Source organism: Schistosoma haematobium, chromosome 4 (assembly GCF_000699445.3).
Source record: "Schistosoma haematobium chromosome 4, whole genome shotgun sequence".
Classification (NCBI taxonomy): domain Eukaryota; kingdom Metazoa; phylum Platyhelminthes; class Trematoda; order Strigeidida; family Schistosomatidae; genus Schistosoma; species Schistosoma haematobium.
In genome coordinates this window covers 17,002,112-17,018,361 of record NC_067199.1, presented here as the reverse complement: position 1 = coordinate 17,018,361, position 16,250 = coordinate 17,002,112, and the positions used below count along the sequence as shown (strand labels likewise).

General features: G+C 31.8%; 1 protein-coding gene across 1 annotated transcript in view; it reads right to left on the bottom strand.

Annotated features, from left to right (window-relative positions):
- MS3_00007535 (uncharacterized protein) overlaps positions 1-16,250 on the bottom strand; it is an 83,821-nt gene that overhangs the window by 29,206 nt on the left and 38,365 nt on the right. The window contains exons 25-32 of the mRNA XM_051215826.1: positions 13,588-13,936; positions 10,594-10,780; positions 9,392-9,570; positions 8,178-8,419; positions 6,145-6,389; positions 4,529-4,697; positions 2,888-3,041; positions 934-1,071 (exon numbers count right to left, since the gene is read on the bottom strand). Coding sequence (XP_051066360.1) covers positions 934-1,071; positions 2,888-3,041; positions 4,529-4,697; positions 6,145-6,389; positions 8,178-8,419; positions 9,392-9,570; positions 10,594-10,780; positions 13,588-13,936 — 1,663 coding nt within the window. The remainder of the gene's footprint in view (positions 1-933; positions 1,072-2,887; positions 3,042-4,528; positions 4,698-6,144; positions 6,390-8,177; positions 8,420-9,391; positions 9,571-10,593; positions 10,781-13,587; positions 13,937-16,250) is intronic.

Genomic DNA, 16,250 nt, shown 5'->3' with positions numbered 1-16,250 from the left:
AATAATTGACAAGACAAGAATATTCTTCTGTGTAACAATCTGTTTTCAAAATCTATTCTAACTTGGTAAGCCTTTAAAATAAAAAAAATTATTTAAGATGGAGGAGAAAATTTGTAGCTCAGGTGGATGATTTTGTTGGAGTTTTGCTCTCTGAGCTGGATGGTTTGATCGTGGAACTTTCATCGTTATTCTGAACGACACTATCAGCACAAACTTCATATGACTTCAAAATAATTTTATTAATTTAACATCATTTATCATACATCTGTAATTAACAGCAGCGATTAATATATTATTTAAACTTTTTGATCAAACATATGGAGTATTACGATATAAAATTATAAATAATATTTTATTCAATGAAATTTGGTGAAACATGCCGAGTCAGTGATAGATTCTCGATAGATACAATTCGCATAGAGAATGAGGTTAGTTCATACAAGTAAGATAGTACAGTAATTCAGCAATCACTCAATGGTTTCCTCGCAGTGTTTACTTAACTGATATGAAGTAATGAAAATGTTTAATTCATCACTAACTTATATGGTGTCAATTAAGCCAAAAAACCCACATAAACCTCTTTCAAACTAGAAATTATTCTTTTTTTAAACAAATTCTACGGCCATTGTATCATACTCGAGAAGGAACATATTTTAACAATATCTACTGAGCAGAGAGTCGTACAAAAGTGAAAATATGCATTGTATTCTATCGTAAAGAAGTTGGTAATCAATACTAGTGACTGTATAAGTATAGGAAAATTAAACAAGCTACAACAAAATTTGAGTTATTTTTACTAAAAAGATTTTTTTCAGGAACTATTTGGGGCGATGTACACAGAAGAGTACTATTTAGAAAATAATTTTTAATTATTAAGTGATGCATGTGTAATGTAAATACAATAAATAAGAACAAGAAATCTTCACAACTTACTGGTCGTTTCCATAAATCTAATGGTAAATTGCCTTCTTCACGATTACGTTCTTTAATTACCAGATCAGTTTGTCTTACAATTGATTTTCGTAAATCTGATATCATGAACAATTCAAATGCTTCAATTAGTTTAAGTAACTGTAAATAAACCACAGGAATAAAAAAAAGTAATAAAAATCAAGTTTAAAATTAAGAATTTCTTCGAAATAATTAATTACTTATTTACTTACGCCTGTTACTCCCAATGGAGCATAGGCCGCCGACCAGCATTCTTCATCCTACTCTGTCCTGGGCATTCCTTTCTAGTTCTATACGACTGTTGTCTATTCTTCTCATGTCTGTCTCCATTTCTCGGAATAATGTGTTCTTTGGTCTTCCTCTTTTTACTTTGGCCTTGTGAATTCATGTGAGGGCGTGCCTTGTGACGCAATTGGGTGCTTTCCTCAATCTGTGTCCTATTCACTTCCAGAACTTCTTCCTGATTTCTTCATCCGCTGGGATATGGTTTTTTCTCTCCCATAGTAGGTTGTTGCTGATAATGTCTGACCAACTGATTCGACACTACCAGCAACAACCTACTGTGAGAGAGAACAAACCAGATTCCAGCGGAGGAAGAAATAAAGTATCAGTATTTTGTCATTTGTAAATTATAAGCTCCATGGTAATTTTAACACATTTTAAACAGGGTTTCGTTAAGATGAAGAGTTTATCTTTATGTAGATATATGATGTGTAATTTTTTATCTCAATAGTTATAAAATTGATATGAAAAAATATCCATTCAGCTATCCAATCTTGTCTTGATTAGTTAACTGATGACATTATTGTTCTAACTCTCGCAGGCTTTTTTATTAAAAAAGGTGATTATCGTTTTATTAACTTTAAAGAAGGAAATTTTTTCAAAGTACTTGGATCGTATTTCACTAATGAATGATTGAAATCAAACAATCTTTCCTTTTCTTAACTTGAATCAATAAACCATTGCAGTATGAAATCATATGTACAATAAAAGAATTTTTATTCTGCTCAACTAGTAATGATACTTATTACTTAAAAATTACTGGTATGCTACACCAACGAATTTTAAATAGTGATCTCTAAAATGTTATTTTTGTAAAAGATGTTTAAGTTATTGAAATGGTGAAAATTTGTAGCTCAGGTGGAAGATTTTAGTGTGTGTAGTCGTGTAGCTTTCATTGTTATTCCAAATGGCACTTCTACCTGAAGTTTGTGCTGATGATGTCGTTCAGAATAAAAATGAAAGCTCCACGACCAAACTATCCAGCTTAAAGAACAAAACTTCACCAAAGTATGTTTCATTTAACTAGCATTGACTTTTTCCATGAACCTACACTCCATTTATTGTATCTAATTTTAGCAGATCAGTGCCAGAATGAATAAAATACCTATGATAATTCAGTCATTTACATATGCATATTGGTTATATAACTCAAAGACAGTATTATGAAAGGTTGTTTTATAGTGATAACCTAGTTTATTTATCGGTGAGACTATAAACTATGGACGACCTTTGAGCGACGATAAAGTGACCTTAAGAGTGTCTACCTACTTACTAGGGCTAACTGAGGGTTATAAAGCAGTTTGAAGAATAAGGATTATGAATCACAGTCGATGGTTAGGGTTAGGAATTACATTTAGGGTTTTCATCACGAACTGACATCAGCTATAATGCCAAGAATCTATTTAGCCAAATGGGTAGATGAATTTCGTGCCAAAATCTAAGACTTGTTATCGTAAATCTGATTGGTTCGTCCATAAATTATAATCTCGCCCATTTATCAATTTAATCTTTTAAAAATTCACTTCGAAGTTGACCAAGTTAATCTAATTTAAATCCTTTCATTATGTTACATTCACCCTAGAAAGTTGGTCAAAATATCAAATATAATAATACTGATTATTAATAGAACTATAATATTAAAGAGATAACTTACTTGACGTTGTCTAACAATTATTTCTGGAATATTTTTAGGTATTACAAATATGTCAGTATCATTCAATGAAGCAAGTGTAAATATATCAGGTTGATTGAATTGAAGTGATAAACTTCGTATTAAAGAATATAGTTGTTCATTTTTATAAACCGAACTATAAAGGTGTAAAAATGCATAATTTTATAACATCAGATTTGCAAATCGTTTAGCTGTAATAAGTACAGAACTATTCGAGTTTTGTTTTGAGAAACTAATGGATTTTGAGTAAATAGCAATTATATAACAATGAGCCATAACGGGACCATTATTTACGGCTTCTAAGATTTGAGACCTAATTATTACTTTTGAAACAGTCAGTCCCTTTGATATATTTAGATAATCTAGACAGAGGGCAACGTTTATAAAAACTATGTGATATAGTTTATTAATAGATTTCGAACAATCTGATCATACATTTATGTGTTAAAATATTTGGGTCTAGAAATACAAAGGTTAACAAGCAGTAAAAATATGAGTCACATCACTCTGAGTAATATAGCAATATTATAAGGGTAGATTTACTGTAAGCACAATTTATTTTTGAGCGTATAAGGTTGGGGGGGGGTAAACTTTCGCATAGCTTTCACATACTTGATTATTCGACCTAAGTAGCTTTTACACGAACGACAAAGGTTGAGTTAGGATCAGTCTTGTGATGTATTTCAACTGCGTATTTGGCACTTGTTAACAAAACAAATAAAGTCAAATAAGAGAGGATTACAAGCATTTGATATAATGTACCGAACCCTTCTTTCCCAGGTCGATGAAGTTTCATAACCTCATTAACCTATTTGCCGTATTTTTGTATTACCCGATATCTAACCTATACACTGTTCACTCCATTTCCCCAATATAAGCACGAAAAGTTTTGAAGATACCTGGAGCCTACGATGCATATCTACCGTTCTCAAGGTCCACGTTTTACAGCCACAGAGTGATACAGACACACTTCACAAATAAATCAGTAAGTAAACTAACTGATAATTATATGCGATTAGGCTTTGGGAATAACATTGCTGATAAATAAAAAGTACTAGTTACACAACACTTTTCAATCCATCTATCGTGATGCACTTAACATAAGTGAACCAAATTATGATGGACAGAATAGCTAAAACTTTACCGAATTTCTTTAAAAAACCACAAATTAAATTAAAATAATGTTATCTCTTCCTTTATATTGTCGTCATTTGTCTATTTTTGTAATTCAGCTTGAAAAGTATTGAAAACAACTAACAGTGCATTTTGACAAGTTGAATTATTCATTTGTGATTAATTATGTAAAAGAAATATTGGTGAGACTATAATTTATGGACAACCTTTGAGCGACGCTGAAGTGACCTTGAGAATGGACACCTACTGATAAGGACTAAACGAGGGTTATAAACCAGTTAGAATTATGATTTACGGTTGAGGGTTAGAGTTAAGAATTAGATTTAGAGTTTTCATCACGAAGTGACATCAGCTATAATGCCAAAACTATTTAGCCAAATGTATGGATGAATTTCGCGCAGAAATTCATGATCCGTTATCTTATATCTGATTGGTTCGTCCATAAACTATGGTCTCGCCGAAATATTTTATCTTGCGACTGAAACTTACCAGAACATTTTAAATGTTTTTGATGTGTTAATCTGTTCAATACCAAGTCGACGTGTTCCCCATGCATATTTTAATAATTCGATACGTTTCCGTAAAATTAAGTATTTTTTTATTAATTTATATGCTGCAATTGGTGTATTCAATATACTCAATTTATTCATTTCTGAATCTAAGACAGAATTAGTTGAAAAATATACAATGTATGTTAAATATTCAATAACGAATTATTTAATACAGGCTTGTTTATTATTACTAAAACAATGTTTGTGATGATCAGTTTAATGTAATACATTGTGACGATCAATAAACATTATGACAGTATTCTTTAATACGCATCAATGAATCATTCTCTTAGGTGCGAATATTATTTTCTTGAATTCAATCAGGTAACTACTCAAATAAAAAAAGATACGAAATCAATAAACGGTTGAATTCCTTTTTGTATTAGTTGCTTGGATCTGCCCATTGATGTTCAGGACTGCAAATGATCAGTCTCTTATTGGCATATGTACATCCTGTGAGGATGGCCTCGATATTACATTCAGTTAAAAGGATTATAAGCTGGCCACCATCATCTCCGCTTATAATGCATGTGACTGAAGGCAATATCGAGGCGACCTGCACAGGATGCACATATGCCAAATTTTCCTCTCAATAAACATATACTCTTATCATTTCTTTATCGTATATAAAAGAAGTACCTCGTGATTTCAAATTGTGATAAAAAGCACTTTCAAATTGGAAATTAATTAGTTAATTTACCGAATAAAACCAAGAAATAGTATTGATTTAAATGATCAATGTTTAAAATTATTGTTCTGATTTTAATTGATGAAAAAGATTCACGTGTTCATCCAAATGATGAACCACAAACAAGACGCAACGCTTATTCTGGATTCCACAGCCAGCCACTGTCCAACTTTATTCAAAAACTCATGACTAGATGTTAATATCTATGCAGTCCTCTCAGGATAACCTTAAACCGACAGAGGCTAATCATTTGGACTTCATAATATCAATAAGAGTGAATATATTAGCACACACGATAACACTATGTCCGTTGAACAAGCTAGTAGGCGTTTGGACTGAGTAGCTTAATGGATAACGCTTTGGAGTTTGGGACGATAGGTTATAGGTTTGCATCTGATCATGAACATCAACACTGCTATACAGGCGCATTCAGCTGATGATTCCAAAATAAATGCAATACTCATCTTGGATTCCACTGCCAAGCACAAACGATGTGATTCTAAATATACTGAGATGCATTTAGAAATATCTCATCATGACAGAACAATCTGGAAATTATTTAAAAAATGCTATATTTCATGCTTGAAGATAGAATGGTATTCATTTTACTGTGACCAGTTATTAAGTGAAGATCTTTTTAGAATTTGGTTGAACCTGCCAAAAGATTTTATTATACTCCATCGAACAAAATAAGTCTAAATTTAATTTGCATTCATTAACTTAACTGCTAATTCGTAAACGGTTTATACGTATTACATATATATTTAAGTAAATTAATAAACTGTGGTGAACGCAAGAACTTTCAAGTTTATTCATAAAATTCAACGTTCTACTAAAATAACGTATGCTGATATTTTGAAATTTACCTTTAACTGTAATACGATCAACATCTTGCGTCTGAATATTTGTAGTTTGTTTAACAACTGGTTCTTCAGCTTCAGGTGTTCCTTCACGTTTCTTGTCTTTAGTACGTTTGCTAAGTATGAGGTGCATATTATCAGTCTCTTGAATCGCTAGTCTGTCACTTGCACAAGCGTCTACTATATCACCAGTTTCAACGATATCATCCAGTGTTAAGTTCATAGCCAACAGTTCGCCGTGTACGGTTGGACTAAAATAAGAGTTGAAAATACACTGAAAGAATATTCATAACACTGACGAATAGTTATTATGTTATTTAAAAATCATACTGAATCTAACATGTTTATATTTTATTAAAATGTTTCATACTTCTTTGATAACTGTTGACGAGTATAACACATTCATTCATTAGCATTGCATCATAAAGTTTATAATATGTTCGATATACTTCTTCACATAGAACACGCTCGAAACAAACTGAAAGTATTAGATTTGTAAATAACACAACAAGGTTTAGACGCCCTTTAATCCTGTATAGTCATAGTACATCAAAATTATGTTTTTCGCCACATAAACTAATATGCGATTGTGTATTTCAAGTTATGCAATGATTACATTTCCACTAAGAAATGATTTTTAAGCATCATATATATGCACTTATTTGTCCAATGAAACTGTCTTACCAAATTGTAACAAAGTGGATGTTTGAAATCGCTAATGATTAGATAGTTCAAATGTTCACTTTTATGATAAACTAGTAATAATGAAATGCATAATGCTATTATTAGAAATAATGTAACTACAGTTTGAATGGCTTCAAAAGAAATCAAGATCAAAAATGACTTATTGCAATCGTCAAATGTGATAGCCAATTTAGCCTCTTATGTTATGTACTGAAACTCATTTCTAATACATTTTTATCATAAAATTTATAAGCTTAATTCATAAAGTTTAATATCTAAATTAGATACGCCAGACAATCAGTCTTATACAATGTAAAAACAAAAAGATATTTACAATCGTGTGAGTTCCCATAACACATCAGTATATTCAGATAAAACTATAAACACGAAACCCGGGTAATTGAATCAGTATCAATGGCAGAGGTCGTGAACGAAATTAGCCATAGATGTTATAATTCGGGGAACAAGAATGAGGTTAAGATTTCATCGAAGACAAGGAGTGAATATATCTGAGAAATTAAAACCGATTTTAAGCCACGTTTACAAAGTCTCCAACCACCGGTTACGATAATCTTCATGACCTCAACAAGAAAGTCTGAACCTACCAACACCTCTAAATTCAACATTCAATGACTTCATGGATCTATGCTTCATCTTGGTTTGGCCATCCCCAGCTTTCTTCCTACTTAACACCACATCAGTCATAATCATGTGTCGAGGTGGGCTACCGTTGGGCATATGCAATTCGTGTCCCAATTATCTTAATCAATGACGAGTCACTATCTAACCAATGGATTTTCCATCTTTACCTAGTACCATGCATCAAATCTCAGAGTTGCTAGCACGATATTCTTAACATACACATACGAATTGCCATGAAGGCATCAATCACCAAATACTAGTAACCTACGAATATCTTCTCTTTTTAAAGCTGACGTTTCATAGCCATAAAGTAGAACAAAGAGGATGGATGTACCGTAATTTCATTCTTTCATATGCAGACGTGCATTTTGCCTACACCATAAGTGACACAAGTTTTCAAAGGCCGATCGAACCTTATGAATCCACTGGGAGTGACAAGACTTCCAATATAAGTGAAAATCTAAAAAGTAAGGAATGAAAGGAGGTTATATCTTGAAGGCTTAACTGTACGATTCAACTGTATGGTTCAATAGAAGAATGATTCATGAGAATTTTAGAAGACCTAGTACTCACATCTCAGTATGCAAAGTGGTGAAGTATGGTTGTGTTCTTCAGAAACAACGAGGTTGATTGGTAATGGAGATACATTATATAGACAATAATTTAAATAACTTGTTCATACTTTAAAAATAGATTATTTGCAAACGACTTACCAGTCAACTGGTTTTAGTCCAGCTAAACATAAACTTATATTATATTCTATTTGTTTCCAACTTGAATTAAGCAGTAAATAAGGACCGTAATAATTTATCATTGTACGCCATGGGAGTATTTCTTGAGCTTTATCGTCTTGAGACTCCAATGGTTCTGGTATGCTCAATTCGATTGCATTTACACATGGACGTTGAGAATTAGATAATTCAAATAATGGAAAATGACTATTTACCGTCAATTCCTAAATGTGTACAAAAAATAAGTTATATTGCTTCTATGTTTACGTGTTATGCTACTTAATACATAGTGTTACATGGTGCTTCCTAATAAGCATTATGCATGATAACTTCATTCAATGTAAGTCACAAATGTCACCTTTTTAATATTCTTCAATAGAACTATAAATTACATAAACCAACTGTTAAAATATTTGTTTTTACACTAATCATACATTGAGCAGAGAAGCTATTTAATGAAATTAAGCGTATTTTCAGACTGATATGGAAGATGGTTAACTAAGATCAATTCTGAGAAGCCAACTATAATATACATACATCTGATATGAAAATATAAGAATAAAATCGCATTCTTCTAAATGAACCATTATTATTGAAATGGAATCCCATAGAACATGTAGATTTGTGGTTTACGTTTTAAAACTTTGATTCCTTAGTGAATATTTTTCCATTCAACATCAATGTCATTAAAATATTACTCGCTAACACAAGGACCTAAATTAAAGTCCTTAAGAAACTTGACTGCCGTACAAAATCGAAAAAATTGAACCAATGTTGTACAAGTTGGTGTTCTGATTGAAGATCTTGTCACGTGACAAGACGAAAGACATAACAGTATTGTCTACAAAATCGAGACGTAAATCAAACAATGAAATGTATATAACCTGGATATATATATACATAGTTACCGGAACATATAAATCACTGATCGATTCTGGATTTTATTGATCAGGAATACATACTAATTTATGACAAAATAAAAAGAAATTTGCTAATTAATAAAATATAATGAATATATTTTGATTATCATTTAACGCAAAACAGTCACAGATTATAAGATGCTCTAAGATATACTGATGATAATAACATTGAGGATAAAGTTGAAGTTACAATATGTAATGAAATAAACATCACGTGATTTAAAAAATAATCGTGATAGAATTATCACATTGAATGTAAGAAATACTTCAACTCACGTTATAAGCATCTTCATTACAAGCTGCCAAAAATGTTTCCCCTAATATATTACGTATGCAAAGATCAAATTTCAAAAACATTGTCTCACGTCTTAGAGTTAAAAGTTGAATGATTTGTTCTGGATCTGCTGAATTCGGTAAGCGATTTATTTGGTACTGAATTTCTCTTAATTCTGTCACTAAATTTCAAAAGAAATGCTGACAAAATAAAATTTACACCTTCATAAAAAGATATATATGTATATATACATAGTCCTAAAACGTATTTTTTGGAAGAAAACGTTCCTTTTTCACGCAGAGAAATTTTTATTATGCAATCTCTTTCTTTAATCTACTAATTACATTCTTCGAGCGAAAACTCTGAAAAATCAATATTCGTCCTTCTCAAGGAAGCACAACGCGGCCTAATTATTGTAAACAAAGTTTCAGGATACCTGGCTCACTATATGACAATAAACCCATACATGACAGGTAAATGATCTACGTGACTTTGAGCTTCAGAAGATTAGTCAATAAGGTGTGTTTGTAATTTTAAAACCAGTTCATCATGAATTATATTAAGTTTAGTTGTTTGCAATTACACTCACAAACCTTACAACTGTGTTATCGAAATCTTATAATGTCCATACTTAGGGGAAGCTCAAGTTTATTCCAAATAACATTGAATAGCTGTAAGTTATTGGATATTATGACTAAAACATTATGTATTCTGGTTAACAAAATAGATACGTAACAATATGTTAGTGTTTCTAATAAATAAAGTTCGTCCATACGATCAAATTCATTGTATAAACGGAAAATTTCAGAAAGCGATACAAAGGGAAAAGCTTTCAGATGTTAGAACACATCAGAAGTGTTACAGTGTACAAAATATTGTTTTTTTTAAAAGAAACACAACTATAACGTAGTTTAAATTTTCCATATTTCAGTTACAATAACAGTTTAAGATAATGTTCAAACAAACGATGTGAAACGGAAAATAAACTCTATAAATTAGTAGCGTTTCAACCTTAGTGTTGTATTTTCATATGTATAATAACCTAATCATATACTGTGAAACTTGTCGTTCGTATGTAAAATAAATCACTCAACCAAAAAAGCACATTTTCTGTGCAAATTGATCAGTAACGGATAAATAAGAATAGTTTTAGTATCAACTATATAAGTATCAATGAACAATTATTTTTAACTAGATAATTTACCTATTAACTGATTGACAACTAGACTGTGCTCTTGTGTGTTGAAATTCAATGGTGTAGTAGGATCCGCTAGTGTTGACAATGCCAATGACATGCTTTTATTTGAACCAGCTAATGGGACATCTGTAGTTGTTTGTTTTAAAGAATTTACTGTTTTTCCAGTTGTTGATCTGTCATTTTTTATTTGATTCTAAAGTGCATATAAAAGCATAAAAAGAGATTCCTACTTATGTATTTTTAAACAAAACGCTTTATGTAATTCTGTCTATCAATTTAAAACAGGGAAATCCATTGAAATATGATCATTAACTATCTATAATCTTGAACTGGGACAAAAGCAAATTTTTTGTGAACTCTAAAAATGTATATTTAATAAGATTAGGTAATCAGAAGCAGTTGATAGGAAATCTAATATATCGGACTCGTCATAAAGATGAACCTGTAATATTAAGGTAACTAATACTCTCTGGTGAGTTCAAGTATGTGTCACATATCAAATTTGGATGAAACCAAAGGAGTATACAAGCATGACATTAGTCAGTATTCAGATGTAACCAAGTGTAAGTACCTTAATGGAATAGAAGGACAGCCTTCGATAAAAAAAGCTTGGTAGTAATGTCAAAGACTGTCACGTCGGGTGATACAGGTTCACATTCATCAGGGAACATCGATTCCTAACATTTCTAAGGTATCTGTTGCTGCTAAGTGCAAAACCTGATGAAACTAAGGTGTAGGGTTTCCTGATGATTCTCTCCGATCAATTGACATCCTTACATAATCCACACAACGTTGATTCACCCAAACTTGTAGCTACATTTGAATCCGGTAGATAAAATTCGACCAGCATTAAGAAACTAGAAAAACAAAACATTGATCGATGCTCAGTGATCAATCGTTAATAATTTACAGTATTTAGTTCGTTTGTTACGCGTAAGATGATTTTTAAAGAAATCTTGATATTGATAAATAGGCCTGTCAATGAAATAACATTATACACTTGCTATGCAAAGGGAAGTTATGAAGCACAAAAGTGCTACAAGTAACCGGTAATAACTTAGTGGTATCACTGAATTTGGAATAGGAGTATGGAATGAGCATGTTTGAAGATGAATGTAAAGGATTCAGTTTGAACACCTACAACATTCGGTTTACATGCAAGTCTAGACTAGAACACTTGAATTCCATTATAGAGCACTAACTACCTAACTCTATAACACATTTAAAAGATCAGATAAACAGATTACTCAAAGTTATTCCTCTTCAGAAAACTAAAACTGCGTTTACGAATGTGACTATCGTTAAAATCAAGAGTTGATAACCCTGAACGCTATAAGTTACAACCATGATCTCTATTATCAAAGCTATCATTATTCTGTTCTGACGTTTTAATCTGTATACTACAATCTTTCGTAGGTTTTGTCGTCCTATTTACGACTTCTAAGCTATTTATGGACTATATATATATTCCTTTTATAAGCTTTCGTTTATTTGACTGACTACTATAATAAGATTCACTATCCCCAAGTTATACCCAATATAGTGGTTACAGTATCTCAAAATCACAGCCCGTTTTAGCTTAATCTTGTATAATTGTTATTTCCTATTTTGTGGAATGATACGTTTTGGTTTGCTTGTATATAAACGAAGTATATCTGAAAAATATGATTATTACAGTAGATTTGTTCTGGGTTCAACAGGCAGGGCTAGACGAGAAGGACCAATAAGAACTATAGGCTGTTCGTACTGGTCAATACGTCATTGGTTTGGCCTCAGAGCCAAAATTGTATAAGTCGTGTTCTGATTGGCGGTCTTATCATATGAAAATCGACAGGCCACAAGAACCAACAATGATGATTTCTTTCATTTAATAAATCTTTTTAATAGTCGTTGTATCACTTAGCTAAGTGGTAATCAAAGTAGGTAAAATTAAAAGTGAATACTCCTTTACTAAAAACAGATACAAACTACATCTTTGACGTGTAATTATAACATAAGCATCATACAACTCTCAAGTAAATTTAACAAATTGCATTATTAGTTTTACATTAATATATGGATTAGTTCAATAGTTTTGTTATCCTTACTGTTATCTCTGCATCTTGATCTCTTGTCTAGAAGAAAGCATTATCACTACATATTTAATTTAATCATTGATATTTCTTAGTACGATTGTTTCTAAAAAGAATTTTCAGACATTTAACTGATAGTATTAGTGTCATTTTATATGGTGACATCAACTAGGAGATAAATATATTTATTAAATCATAGTTTGAAGTCATATAGTTCAATACATGAGATCAACTATATCACAGTAACAGTAATCAGTAAAATAGCATTATGTATTGTCATATGAATGAACAAAGAAACCATAACTTTCCCAAAAAACCCTAAATATACGGTTCATAAATGTAATCAAAAGTACTGAGAATGAAATTTAGTGATAGTATGAAGTATACCTGATAAATGAAAATATACAGAGTAACAGTTTCCTATGTCAAACAATGTTTCTAACTTTTGAGTGAAATTTATCAAAACTATGTTTGCTATACTTTAGTGTCATTATACTTCTATCAATATGTTTTAAAATCATACTTAAATAAATCAAAAATACTTATCTGTCAAATTTAAAAGTATTAGGTTTCTGATGATTACCCAAAGTACAATCATTCCGTAATACTATACCTGAGGAAAATGTTTCGTTGGGTCATTTTAAGACTGCTTTTCACATGATTACTAAGAGATTAAATAACATAAATGAGGTTTATTTGGTCGTTAAACCATCTATGCTCAAAATCGTTATTAATTTTTTACAGACACAATCTATAAAATCTAGCCTCTATTTTAATATATAATTGTCAGCGTATATGACAAGTAAAAACCTTTTTATGGTCATAAGGTATGTTTGTAAATAATCAATTTCTAACAAAGTTATATTTATAACCATATATTTACAAATAGAAAACACTCTAGAATAATCATTTCTTAGATTATGCTTACTTTATCAAAAGATACGGACATTTGATGTTTTTGTTCAGCAGTTGCCTTGGAGGAACTAATGCCTAATCTAGCATATGCAACTAAATAATGTAAAATATCGTGTAAAGCACGAGCTATCCTGGCCATTAAACGCAATGCTTTAGTACAAGCTTCATCATTCAAGTGACGAAATACAAATAAAACTTCAATAAAATGTGGTATAAACCATAAATTATAAAATTCAGTTCCATCTGAAGATAATACACGGCGAGGACGATTACGTAGTGATTTGAAGTCAGTTTCTTGTTTACCCAAATCTTCTTCAGGTGATTTCTTTTCAAAAGCATAACCGATTATAAAAAATTCTTCCCTGCAAAACAAATATTTAAAAAATGCTATAAAGATTCATTTATATTAAAAATAATGCAAAACTGACTAAAAGTCATGGGTTCATTTTTAAATATAGTGGCCTAATATCTTACATTTGACAATTGTCAAAATATCTCCCGCAAATCTTTTAATTTAGTAGCACTCGTCAACAGAAATGATTCGAAGGCACCATAGAATTCGTTACTCGAATTTAAATATGTCTAGTTTTCTACTTTACTACGCTAATTGAATTTTCGAATTGACATCCATGAATGTAAGTGAACTAAGCCAAAAATTAGTATTATTGATAATGAATAAAAAAGGTGGAAAAAATGTTCAAGACTTGCAGTAGATTGCATTAAAAGGTTATTATTAAAAAAAACAAATATATTATTATTAACTTTATTTATTATTAAATTTTTGGTACAATATAGAATTCTCAGCACAAGGTATTTCAACAAGTTTCCGTTTCTTACTTCTTGGTCGATCCTGACGACATGTATTGAGTGGTTGCCAGTTATAAGTTAGTAGTTCAGTCGATCGACATCTAAATAATGTACATTCTTTTCGCTGCATAGTGCCAGCAACCACGATATATCTCATTGGGCCTTTTGTAACTTGTGAACTATTTAAAAACGCACCTGAATAGGTTATGTGATTAGTAGCCATAATGGTATATCAAAATAAACAAAATTAGATTACTTGTTGAAATATCTATTAGACCATATGTTCAAGCAGGCTGCCAGTTAGTCATAGTAGGTTTATAGTTGGCTTAAATGAGTTTTTTCATGAATAATAAACCGTTTTGTGTTGCTGGTGTTTGCAAAATATTTATCAGTATAAAGAATTAGTTTACAACAACATTACCACATTATTCAACTAATGGATTCAGTCTAATAAAAATATTGTTTACAGAATACAAAATGAAATAACGATTGACAAAACGAAGGTATGTTAATTCAGTCTAGGTAACCTTTCTAGATCGCCATTAAATAGGATTAATGTAATCAATGTATGCAATGTACACTCACATTTATAAAACAAAAATGGTGACTATGGATTATTAACTACTATAATAATAGTTTAGATAATTATGAAAGCTTATGTATTTGACTTTTACAATGATGGACTTTATAATGTTAATGAAAAGTAGACTATTAAATTAATAAAAAATGGGATTAGTACGACGGTAAGTGAAAAAAATATTATTAACATACGGGATTTTTGGAGAATGTGGCATTTTAAAAGTTTAAACCATGAACTGATCATAGTTAGAGCATCATTGAAAACTTTATAGCACTGGATAGCCGTCTCGTTGTGTTACGAGTCTTCTTAGAAGTATGCATCCACGATTCTGTGGATAATTATCAGACGCCTAACTAAGACTCGTGAACTGCAAACACGAGAGAACCAAGCTGGCTTCAGACCTGGTCGTGGCTGCATCGACCACATATTCACCATTCATCAGATTCTAGAACACAGGCATACTTATCGGCGTCCGACAATGGTGGTCTTTCTTGACTTAAAAGCAGCATTTGACTCGGTAGACCGCGAGATTCTGTGGTAGTGTCTGTCATTGAAAGGCGTACCCCAGAAGTACATAAACCTTGTAAAGGCTCTTTACTCGAACACTACTAGTCGAGTCAGAGCTTATGGCGAACTGTCATCTACTTTTGCAATATCAAGTGGTGTCCGTCAAGGCTGTCCAATTTCTCCATTTTTGTTTAACTTCATCATAGACCTATTGATAGAAATAACATTCTCGTCGACTGAATTCTCGGGTATTGATCTCCTACCAGGAAGTCCACTTATCGACTTAGAATACGCAGATGATATAGTCCTGTTTGGTGAAGACGCTGATAAAATGCAGAGTCTTCTGGTAGCACTAAGCAACAATGCCAGAATGTTTGGAATGCGCTTCTCTCCCTCGAAATGCAAGTTGTTGCTTCAGGACTGGTCTGCGTCAACACCTGAACTAAGGATAGGGAGTGAAGTAGTCGAACGCGTTGACAACTTCACTTATCTTGGAAGTCTGATCAGCCCTAATGGGTTGGTATCGGACGAAATCTCAGCACGGATTCGAAAAGCTCGTTTGGCTTTTGCCAACTTACGTCACCTGTGGCGAAGGCGAAATATCTGTCTATCAATAAAAGGACGAGTATACTGCGCGGCAGTCCGTTCTGTTTAAATTTACGGCAGCGAAACATGGCCATTAAGAGTAGAAGACACTCGTTAACTACTAGTATTTGACCACAGATGCCTTAGAAATATTGCTGGCGTCTGCTGGGATCGCCGGGTAAGTAATAGTGAGGTTA